General features: G+C 30.2%; 1 protein-coding gene across 1 annotated transcript in view; it reads left to right on the top strand.

The window, feature by feature from the left end:
* LOC118188465 (glutamate receptor ionotropic, NMDA 2B-like) overlaps positions 1 to 13,082 on the top strand; it is a 755,448-nt gene that overhangs the window by 418,896 nt on the left and 323,470 nt on the right. The window contains exon 6 of the mRNA XM_085823172.1: positions 2,848 to 4,301. Within this exon, the coding sequence (XP_085679298.1) occupies positions 3,792 to 4,301 (510 nt within the window). The 5' untranslated portion in view covers positions 2,848 to 3,791. The remainder of the gene's footprint in view (positions 1 to 2,847; positions 4,302 to 13,082) is intronic.

Genomic DNA, 13,082 nt, shown 5'->3' with positions numbered 1-13,082 from the left:
AATCTATCTTGAAAACGTGTAGAAAAATCGAATTTTTTAGGCACCACATGTACGGAATCCTGGTATTAAAAGTTGGATCTGGAAGTTTATTTTCTTTATGAACCTATATCTAAAAAAGTTAATAAGTGATTTCAAAAATAAAAAATAGCTTTAAACATATATTTTACTTATCTACCCATACCTCGCTGGAATGTACCTTATACTGAAACACAGTGTATAAAATATTGTATGTATTTTACACCCTTCTCCCCCCTTAGACTATACCTATGACAGCAAGTCGATTGCAACATACTTTTAAGATAAAAAGTAGATTTTGTATACGAAAACGTTGGCTACCCCTGCTATATAGGAACATTACGGATAAGAACTACAAAATTCTAAAAGATTTAAAAGGGTAATAGCACATCGATTGCACATCGCTGCATCCAGATTTACAAAGTTTCTCTTATCACACGTGAGTTCTCCAATGGTGTGTCTAATTTGTGACTAAAGCATCCAAAACCGTATGTGATACTGATCCAACAAACGGCTAGATCAGATTGACTCTATTATCATAATATATTATGCCAGAATTTTCCCGAAAAGCTAATTTTAAGTTCCACTCTTTTAAACAACAAAGAAAAAATGATAAATGCATTGACCACTTGCTTATTAAAACGCAAATTATAAAATTCTTGATAATTTTATATCACGTTTATATCATAGTTATCACGAAATCCTGTCATTTTTACAAAACATTGTGTTTTTTGAGCTCTTTGCGCAAAGAATAAATAATTTGGAAAGTTGCAGATTTTAAACTTTTTTCATGTTTCTTATGTCCTAAAATTTACATTAGGAACAATTGTATTTCGATAGCAGAGAGTAATTATTAAAAAATTAAAAATGGCAACAAAATTCCACCACTTTTCAAAATTTTGGGTGATATGCGCATAGGGAAGGTGCATTTTTATATAAAAACTTTTCCTTCCATTTTGTATAAGCAAATTTTCCAGGATATAGCAACAGAAAAAAAGTGTTTTTGAGGCTAAAAACATTTTTTAGAGTATATTCTTTAATTAAATATGTATGTGGATGTATTAACAAAAAGATATCGTGCATAAGATTATAACTTTAGTTAAAGAGGGGGAAGGAAAAAGAAAGAAAAATGAACCAGATTCAACATTCCAGATAGAAATATTCCAAATTAATTTTGGAATCACAGTTTCTACGTGTACACTTTTAATATCTTGAGTTGTGGCCAATTTAATTTTGGAGTTGGAGTCAAGTCAATGGTATACTGAAAATATATTATTATAATGACGTTTTTCCCTTCATAGACTTCTCTTGACAATTAATGCATTTATCTAAGTATATTTCATTGTTAAAATTATGAAACCTAATTATTAATTGGTAATTTAAATCCGCTTAATTAATTAATGCTTAATTAAATCCGCGAAATACGCCACTTATTTCCATAAGTTTGATTATGTTAATGATTAGTAATAAATCTAATATCCACAGTATAAATGATGAACTAAGAAAAAAGCATTTTGATTATTATACTATTTATGAAAATTAATTTTGAAATAAATATTCATGTTTTTTTATTTTTTTTCGTATCCTCTATACCTGAAGGGGATCTCAATCAGAGCCAAGAACTTCTTATGAACAAGTACAATTTGTCGTTGTTATTTTTAATAGTTGGTTTTTAATATATGATTTCATATTCTGTTATTTGAACTTTCAGTGGGTCAATTCTAAAATTAAAGGCTGGTGGTTAGTATTTAGCTTAAATTGCTTAGACATCAATTTTAAAAGTAAAATATTATAAACTTAAAAAGATACATAGTTGTCATTTTAAATGCAAGTAATTTTTATATTTTTAATTCATAATTTCGGTAACTTGCTAAAATTTTAATAGTAGACTATTTGAGGTGCTACACAGGAATTTGAAATTTTGAAATTTCTAGATAATAGTTTTTTTTTCCATGAAAGCCAGTGAGAATTGAGAACTAAACATTATATTTCATTAACGCATCACATATTTCAAAGAAGAGCGAGCATTAAGTAATGGAAATATTTGTAGTTTGAGAGGTACATAAATAGTAGTGTAATTTTCGTTAAGATATCTTCTCATTAAGAAGCATTTTAATGTATAATCAGTAATCGTTCTAATTAGACATAGTTCACATTTAAATCTTTATTTCTGCATTGCTTTTGAATACAATTCTGTCAATTTCAAGGATGATCACACGCAGGATACCTTCAGAGAAAATGCTATGCGAAGCTAACGTTCCTTTTGCCTAATATTAAGCTTCACGTTGGCATGTTTCTTTTTGAATTTGATAAAATAACTAACTCGGTGTATAGATTAATTTAAGATTAAAAGTTATTTCATGATGAAGATTTTCATAATTTAGTTAATAAACGTGTATTAAATAACAGGAATTCAACACTTTATTCAATATTATCCAATTTTTATAATAAAAATAACGTAAATTTTATACCATTAAAACGTAATGCTTTCTAAAAGCAAGATGTTAATAGAGCTACCGCCTAAACATCTATTGAAATAATTTTCATGCATGCAATTACTATGAAAAATGAAAGTGTATTAAATGAATTGGCAGTTGCAAATTCAGTATATAGAATCGCGATTAAATTTTGTCAAACTGTTTTTCATAAATCCCTTTGTTTTCTACTTGCTTTATCCACTTTGCTAACAGGGGAATTATTGCACAAATACTTTAAACTATGCGAATATCGTCTTTCTATAGTGTTTGAGTGTATTTATGAGGACAAGTTTTATTTAATAGATTTTTTTTGATGCAACTGCATTTTAATAAGTGTACTTTCTTTTTTTTTCAGGTAACACTAAGCGGAAATATCATGGAGGTGGAAAGCTGCTCGATTGTCTTCAGATTAATGTAATGATATTTGACATCAAACAAACTGAGAATTATCAGAAATTTAACTAAATATAAAACATTAAAAAGAAGTAATACGACTTGATTTACATTGCTCACATATTCAAATCTATTTGAATAATAGATGCTCTGTATTCTACATTATTTATTAATTCACTTGCTTTATATCATATATTAGCAAATACACACTTGAATCAAATTAAGTAAATTATTTTTCGTTAAAATACTTCATTACACATCTTCGTTATACCAGTAACAATTTCACAACTAGAAGCAAATGCAACAGAATTTTTATAGCTTAATCTCCACTTTTTCGTGTGCAACTCAATTAAACATTGTTTCTCATTTAATGTGCTTAAAATCTGAAAGCTGCCATTAAGAGTTTCACAAATGTTTTGCATTTTCGTAATAAAAGCATCATGCCAGGTTTTAAGGAAAAATATTTATACAATGTTTATAGCTTGTTTAAAATATCTATAAGCAGTAAAATTCTCTTTAATGAAAAAATGTTTTGTCAAAATGTAGCAAAATTAATTCGTTGCTAAAACACATTTTCGTTTTCCATCTAAAGAGATAAACTAAATAATGTTAAAGTGCATATACAATTCAAATAGCAAACTTATTCAATTAGGATTTTATTTCTTTCATATAGTTTTGCAATCAAAAGCAAATTAATAACCCGCACTTAATTTGTTGAAGTTTGGAATGATTAGAGTAATGTGTATATGGACATTTTAATTTCACTTATCTTTCACGTTCTTATATTATATCATTTCTTTCAATTTAAGAGGAATCATTATTAAAAACAATCGCATCAAAATGTTAATTTTTAGCTTAAGCATTCAATAAAGAATAATTTTCAGATGCAATAACAAAGCATTCAGTATGCACTTATGCGAAATAATCATGCTTCTGCTGTACTTGGCAACATTAATATTACCAATTCAAAGCTACTCTAGTTTTAGGAAGTCGTCCCTGATCCCGGTCACGCCTGCCCCTACGGAAAATTTTACAACTATATCAATTGGAGCCATTCTTCCCCAATATGGATTCAAAGAACCTTCTCGTGCCATTCGCAAAGCATTGACAGAAGCCACAAAAAACGTCAACAGAAACAAAAACAAATATGTCAAATTCAAGTTCACCAACAGCTATCAATTACATGCTCACTTAGTTGAGATGGATACTTCTGCAAGTCCTCTTACCGTTTTGGATGTCTTGTGCGAAAGGGTTCTTGCTGAAAATGTATCAGTTATTGTGTACATGACCAACGCCCATGCACATGGCTCGGTGTACGGCGGCAATGTGGCAACAGCTCAGTATTTGTTGCAGCTTACTGGATATCTTGGAATACCTGTTATAGCATGGAATGTGGATAATGTAGGATTGGAGCAGGTAAATTGTTTTCTCATTTCATTAACTTTCAAGATTTTTTACTAGTCACGTTTGAAGCATTTTATGTGATTTTCATAGTACTTCAATACATCTTTTCATTATCTTAGTTGACGATCATTGGAATCTTTATTTATATTATTTAAGTGATGCATCTTATATAATATATATCAAATCCTGTCGCTGAGCAAGCATAACACAAGAATTCATAAATATGAGTAATGTTACTTGCCTTAAATGATATTTACTGCGTATAATGCTCAGTGATGTTATCACATGCTGTTTAAAAGCATAGTAATAATTACCAAAATTTTCAGTTTATTCGAAAATTAAGTGAAATATTAGATTATTCTTAAAATGTAACCCTTCTAGTTTATTTGCCATTATTCCGATCTGTGTAATCAATTTGTTCTCTATTATGCATTATTTTACACATCTTGCTTCTTATTACTAAAATGACTTACGTTTACAGTAGTATAACAAAGTCTTGAAAAATGCAAAAGTGAGATTGCTTCGTTACTTTATTATGAGCTCATTAGGAAGTAATTAACTAACAGAGTGACTGAGTTGAAAGTAATTTAGTTTATCACATATCGCTTTTTTCCAGAATTTCTTCACTTTTGATTGAGCCACAGAACTAAACTTGGGGTATTTTATCAGGAAACTTAAGCTTCGTTTAAAGCTCGCAATGTTTCTCCGCATTTAAGTTATTCGAAAAGTATTATTTTTAAAGAACATTCTCTATCTTTGCAATTCTATTTCTAGAATAAGAAAAATTGTATTTTATATATTATTTGAATACATATAATGTGCATAATATCCAGTTGCTGCATTAAGCTCTATTTAAATTATGTAATAAGACCTTAAGAAAATTTAATTATTTTGCGAGCGATTTAAAAAGTATATCTAGAATTGAAAGAATCTTTGGAAACATAAATTGATAGATAAACACAAATAACTTCCCGTCCTTAGATTAAAATGAAATAAAAATTAAATGGAACCTCAACACGAAGCTGACGAGCAACAATACGATTAACTTACTTACATAATGCAAAGATATAATGGATATAATTTGAAACTGCTCAAATTTATCGATTCTTGGATGTTGCAAGAATTAGCGTGAATGTAAGAATAATTTTAATTTATTTGCGTTGATTAATATATGAGTGAGTACATCTTCATATAGTGAGTCAAAAAGTAATATTTATATCTGTAAATTGCATATAATTACCTTTTTGCTGGTCGAAAATTTAAATCTGACTATTACACGTTGAAAGTCGAAAACCTGATATAAACCTAGATTAGCTACAGTACGCCATGAACTTCATCAAAACTTTTATTTAAGAATAATTGCCGGACAATGGATGCAACGTATAAACGCAGATACACATATACTCAAACAGAATCCATTTGTTCAGGCAATAGGTAAAATGAATTATATTTGTAATGTAATCAAATCAATAAACTATTTCTGAGAGCAAGACTGTTGTGATTCTAAAAACAATTTATCAAAAATTAACTAAAACACGACCTACAGCTGTGAAATTAAAGTCTGAATAAGAACATATGTGGATACGCTGCATACATACTCTTATACAATTTCAAACTCTGTCAGTTGTAATATTCTCTAAGTCAGAAACCCGAATCACTATCCGTTCTGTTTCTAATATTCTTTATTATTTTTTACATTTTTATCAAAATTATTTTAGAGCTTATACTAGCATTGAACTTGAGAAATCCGTTATAGTTGCTTCCGGTTACTTAATCAGAATTAAAGCTTCTTGAGTATACTAATGAAATGATGCGATGTTTCTAATCTTCTTTGAACTACATTAAATTTGCAAAAGAAATTTGCGTATTAAGAATGATTTACGAAATCTTACCACAGGCAAAAATGAATTAAAATATTACTGGCACAAAATATTTGAACATGATGGTGGCAGTTAATGCGTTTCACAAGTGCTTTTGTTCGAAACTAAGTCAAAATTCTGTACATCTAATTTATAGGTGAACATTTATCTTTTAAGTACCTTTTAAAGCAGTTGACATTTTCCATTTCAAATTGTTCCAAGCTACTCTAAAGAGAGCAATCTTCAACGTACGAGCTCGTGATCTCATGGGTCTCCTGTGTTAATTACAGTCCTCGTGTTGCATTCGAGTGTTCGAAATTAATTTCGTGGCCTCTAGTCTTAACTAAATTGTCAACTACATTGTTTTAACAGCTGTAATGACATTCTTGGTTACTTAACTATTTGCGTTATTGTATTTGAATATTTGTATTGTTAGTTGTGCATGAAATTGCTTTTCAGAGGGAAAATATTCATAAATCTTTGTTTTTTAAACTTGTAACATTTTAGAACATATTTTGAGGAAAACCATACTAACATCGCAGTATTCATGAAAATTAATTAGGTTGTTATTTGGTAGGAATGAAAATGTAAGATATAAGATTTACTTTCTTCCTTTGAAGTGTTGTTCTAAAAATTATATCCAAGTTACACGTGCATTTTAATAATTTTAAAATATTAATTTAATGCTATAACTATAACGCCAAAAGTGTTCTTGTTCGCCTAAATATATTTCTAGGTACGGTATGTTCGACCGGTATGGACTACTTATATATATAAATAATCCCTCTATCTATGTTATTAACAAATAAGAATTTATATCCCAGTTCTATTATCCGCTTGATAGTTAAGACTTTTTACTGTTACTCATCTTTTTCCTTTTCACAACTTTTTCTACTTCCAGTCCTTACATATTACTCTTTTTAAAAATTTCTTTATGTATAGCTTATCATTTATTTAATTTTTTAGAATCAATTAAATCTTTTTTACACATACATAATTTACTTATATGAATTTAAGTTTTCTTATTAGTTTAACTTTTTTTAAATTTTAAAATTTAAATATCTTCCCTTTACATACTACGCACCACACTATTTTTAAAGTTAAATTCTTAAAACTGTTTAAATATTTAAGTTTTCTATTATTAAATTTAATCATATCTAAATCAATTCCAATTCAGTATAAGGATTTTTACAATTACGTTTACAATCCCCAACATTTCCATTTCTCAGTCTTACCGGGTAGACTTTCCTTTTTCCTTAGGTTTCCGACTTTTTAGTTTTTTCCTCAATCTGGAAATTTTTCTGCATAAATTATTACTAAAACTATAGAGTTTGACTTACTTTGGGAGCATAAACTATTTACAGACTGGCTGTGTCGAATATTAGCTACAAAGGTTTGGAAAGCTTTCAAAATAACATCTTTATTTAAATTCAAACTTTGAAGATAAATGCGCTTTCTCATACTAATACGAAGGCAACCACAACTTGTGGCGATGTAACTAAATAACAACCCAATTTAAAAATTAAAACTTAGGCTAATAGGCAAAGACTAATTTTACGAAACTTTCCAAAAAAATTCTACAAAATATTGTAAATTAAATGGAATAAAAGTTTAGGTCTATGTACGTATTTACAATTTTTTCAGACAATTTTGTAAGTGAAAAGAGAGAAATTTGTGGAAAAGCACCTAATGTATGCAGTCAAACAGGTATATTTAATAGACATTTTATTTCTCGATATTAGTCCATTTAATTCCTTATAAGTTAACAAATTTAAAATACAAAAATAAAAGTAAAATCTTGATAAGAATTTTTGTGGGAATATATCTAGTAATCCTGAAATTTAACACATTTGTAACCCAAAATCTAACAAAAAAAAAAAAAAAAAAAAAAAAAAAAAAAAAAAAAAATTACACTTTGAAAATATTGTTACGACATGTCCAGGCGCGGTAAGATAGCTTCCGATAGGCCAATAAAGTGTGTTCTAATACTTCATCAAGTGCTGTTGTCGTTATTCACTCCAAATCTTCACGAACCCGTACCGTAACGTGCGTGAAGAGAGAAACGCAACAATATGTTTAAGACGTGTTTCTCTGCTAAATAACACTAATAATTTATTTATTTATATTACTTCCAAAATTTGTGTTTCGAACATAGTCGGGTTCTTTAAATAGCATTAAAATTAAGTAGTGGGAAATTTCAGCGTAATGACGCTTTGCCCCAATTCTCCTGTCACATTTGTATTATTATATCAACTGAAAATTTTATTATTCACGATTTAATTTGCTACGTTACTTAAAATATCTTTCCTGCGTTAAAGTAATATCTTGCATTTTATATGCTTCAGCATGACATGAAAATTTCCAAATTATGGAATTTTCTTATTTAAAAGAAATCAGAATGGATAAATAAAAATTATTTGACTTATTCTATGTAAAACCAATTTTTTAACAGTAATCCTAGGAAATATACAAACACAATATTCAGGTCAAAAGCTATATAAACCCCGCCAGCACGCGGAGTAGCAGTGCATTGTCGAGTTTACCGTGAGCGTCTCGTCGAGTAAATCGTGAATTTTATCGTGAAGAAAGTCTTGAGTGTATTGAGTTCCGAGAGCGATTGACAGAATCCGGAGCTGTATTTAGCATTTTGCCATGAAGTTGTTCACCGTTATAGTCTGATAGCCTGAATACTGTGTTGCTGATTGTTTCAGCGTGTTTGTCGTAGTTTTTCGATCACTGTAAACGTGTTTTGGGAACTGTCCTGGGTAATACTGGCTTATAAATTGTGTTTTGATTCTTCATGGAGTGCTGCCATCAATAAATCCTAATCCGCGAATCCATGGATTGGAACAATTTATTATTTTACCAGTCTTAAAATGGAAAATAATGATGAAGAAATGCGAAAACAATTACTAATTGTTACTGATAATTGCATTCACAAACTCTCCCAGTTTTCGTTATGCTTTCATTTTAGCACAAGGCTGCTTTTACTGAAAGTACTTTTATGAAAGATGACTTTAGTCGATTGTTTACTGCATCACCGCGTGAGTCAATCTCCAGTTTCCACGAGTTGGTGGTCTCACGGTGATGAAGAAAAATTAGCAAAATTCCTGTCCTGACTGCTGAATTTTGTATGAAACAGTATAATTGGTAGTATGATAAAAATAGTTAAAGGATTACTTATAAATTAATAAATAAATTATTACCTATAAATAAATGTGTGTATGATAGATTTTAGCAGCGCGTTAACAAAATTTTTTATGGTAAAGATTGTAGATATTTGGAAAATAAAGGATTTGCGTTCATCAAATGGATGTGCTCTTACTATTGCCGAATTTATTGTCGTGTATTGAAATTATTATGTAAGCGTCTCCGTTTTCTTCTGGTGCCTCCCACTTGCGAACAGAATACTATTACGAAATGCCCAGATGCAGTAAGATAGCTTCCCAGCAAATGCCAGAAAGTGGCAGGGAAAGGCAGGGTTGCCAGATTTGGCAGAGTTGTCCATTTGGCGACATCTGCTGACAAAATTGGCGATATGCCACAGACGAAGCGAGAACATTCTAGAACGAATTCTTACCGGTTTTCCCGGTAATGTTCTCGAAGGCAGGATAAAAGTAATTAATACCCTATCTGTACGTGGAATAGGCGATTATCGAGAGTATGTTGAGTTCAGTAGCAGTATTTTAAGCTCAGTAACATTGTTTCAGAGATTAGTTTGAAAGCGACCAAACCGAGTCGGCAGCTGTACTTTAGTGCTTTGCCGTGAAGCTGTCTTCACTTTTGTAGCCTGAAGGCTGGAGAGGCAAATGTACAATCAAAGTTTTTAGTGTTAATCCTGAAAGTTTTAATATACATCATTTCAAGGGGCAGGCTTCTTAGTGTGAAAATAAAAACTTTATCCTAATGAAAATATCCTGACAAAGAGGGGTTCTGTTAAGACCAAGAGTCAGAGTAATTCGTGAAGAAATGTAATAAACAAAAAAGGCTAACATATCTCGTTCCATCCGATTTCTTTCTAAAATTAAACTGAGCTAAAAACATGAAAAAAGGTTGCCAGAAAGTGACGAAGACCTAATGAGTGCTACCAGAATTAAAATTCAGTCAAATCCCACCTATTGAAGGATTATGACACAGAAGCAAGTTAACGTATTTTTGTTAAAGCCAATGGTTTTGTCCGGCTTGTGGGGAGAAAACAACAGGGGGTTGAGAGGGGTCGAGGAAGGGGACACTAAGAAGCCTGCCCTTTGAAATGATATATATTAAAACTTTCAGGATTAACACTGAATAATTTGATTGTGCATCAACTTGCTTGAGGGCTTCAAGCTCTTTTCCCTTGATAAGTTCTGTTCGAAACCTTGAACAGAGAAGATTGACCATGTTTTTATATGTAAAACATTTCTGTTTTATGTGAACTGAATAGGTTTTTTTCGCGTACATATTTTGATTTTGTTGTACCTGTTTTCTTTTGTTTGTATAATAGATGGGTTTTCTCGTGTACACTATTTCATTTAACTTAGATTTACTTGTTTTGACTTTGCTTTGCATGTAATATCAGAAATTAGGAAGTTCAAATGTTCTTTACGGCTCTAGCTAGCTTTTACCATTCCTTTTCTTATAAATATATATCTATATATATTTGGTGCGGCCGATTGCAACCAAAATACAAGGTGCATATTATAGCAGCTATATACAAAATTTCAACATTTTGAGGCTACTCGTTTTTCAGTTATGCGAGATACGTTCATACGTACAGACGGCCACGAGGCAATCTCTTCAGAATTCATTTTAAATCATTTTTATAATTCGGGAGGAATTTTATAATTATTCTGTCCTTACTTACAGATGTCATGGAAGAACATCGTTAAATTGCATTTGATAGCAGTCAAAATGAATATTTTCTTTGAAATATGATACCTGAAATTTTCGCGACTGCAATCCTTCCTTTTTACTTAGTAGAAGGAAGTAACAATTTGGCAATCGAGCTAAATAATATGTGTTTGTACAAACTTAAATCGGAAATTACCGAACATAAAGTTAACTCTCTTGTTGATTCTCGATGAAATAAATTTAGATTTTTATACATTAACTGCTAAAGAAAAATCTTAAGAGGATGTGGTAAATTCCTGTAAAGAATATAAAGGAAAAAAAACTGTTAAAATTTATAATTCAGAAGTTTTCTACTATTATCAGATTATAGTTGGGGATCCATGATACATTAGGAAATATATAGATCATTTAAATCCAATGTTGTTCCATATATATATTTCGCTTATTAAAATCTCTATTGATTATCCCAGTATTTAATTTTTAGCTCAGTTGAGTTTATAATCAAATTACCGTCCATGTCATCAGTTATCAAAATAAAGATATGAATACTGAAACATTTAATTATGACCATATTAAAAGTGCTAGACATAGAAGCCGTTAAACACGCTGTCAATGTAAAATGTTTAGGAAAATTTATAGATGATTTATAAGTAAATCTTTGAAGTTGTTGAAAGTAACAAACACCAGCTACTGATATTTGTTCATCCCCGATAATTTTAAAATTGTTACCCCAGGAACTAACATTCATCTTTCGCAGGAATCTTAAGCCAAAGGAAAATATTTGAAGTAACAGAGTGAATCAAACTTATGATCTGGAGTTTCGTGAAGCAACACTGATAGTAAATACCACAAAAGCCGCGGAGAATGTGGAGGCCATACATATATATGGCCGCAAGAAAAATGCTTAAAATTAAAATAATATCCAGGCGACCACTTCGTTTAATAAAACACATAAATAGTTATGTGTAATTTATAAATCTAATGACCAAGAAAATATAGAATGTTTCGGATAATCAACTGAGACAGACGCTAAAGGAGCATGGTAGATATTTTAAGTTTTTCCATAATTTCCATTAACCTTATCAGCGTAAATGTACAATAAGCCATTCTGAAGTTGTAAAGGTTTTAGCCGTTAAAAATTATTTTGTTTTCCAAAACAATTTCAACGATAATTCTTAATTGCAAGCTGCAGTATCTATGTATACCAAACTTTCGAAACACAATGTATATACATTTTCTCTGAAACTAAAGGTTGTTCAAATTTGCTCTCTCAAAATCCAGTCCAAAAATATTTCAAAATTGACTGGGTTCTGTTTGATCCTAGAAGTAAAAGAAAGTTCACAACGAAAGATTTAGTTCTAAAATTAAAACTTCAAGTCGTAAGCAAAGAACTTCGAGATAGTTACGCATTTGACGTAACTACTTTAAAAATGTAAGTGTGAAAGAGTTTACAACCTGACTGAAAAATAAGAATAGCTCGTGTGATAATATTTTAAATTGAAGACAGATGTAATTTCAGTTAGAAAGTTGAATTTCCTAGTCGTCCAAGCATAGCAGAATCTAATTTAGTTGTCAAACAAAACGCATCAGCGTTATATTTTCAAATTTTCGCAGTGTGAAAGGGGTGAGGGAATCTGTGAATGGAAAGATCTGGAAATTTGCTGATTCAGGTATCGTTGATACAAATATAAAAGTGCTTTATTGGAGAAAATTAAGATAAATTTTAAAGTGGGGTAGTCGACAAAAAAATTCAACATTTATGTGTACGTCGAGATTACAATATTTCGATACAAAGTTATGAGATAAGTTGAACTTAAAAATACTTTAAGATTTAAATCATTATTTTTATTAGTAAAAGGAGCCATTAATTGTGATTTACATTTGGTTTGGGAACTAGAATCTAAAGGCATTCTATATGGCAATGGTGAGTTATTTCCTTATTCAAATTTAAATTTAGTAATAGTTAGTAGCTATAGTAGATATGAAACTGTGCTCCAACTCTTAATCCTAATTAACTTAACAGTATGTTGAAATTTAGAAAATACAATTATGAATTTATTCGAACACAAGTGTTTTATGAGTCTTTGCCTTATTGTTTGCTATG

This window comes from Stegodyphus dumicola, chromosome 9 (genome assembly GCF_044657685.1).
Source record: "Stegodyphus dumicola isolate Sdum_Otavi_A_Nest chromosome 9, ASM4465768v1".
Lineage (NCBI taxonomy): Eukaryota > Metazoa > Arthropoda > Arachnida > Araneae > Eresidae > Stegodyphus > Stegodyphus dumicola.
The sequence above is the reverse complement of the archived record's forward strand: the minus strand, read 5'-3'. Positions and strand labels throughout refer to the sequence as shown.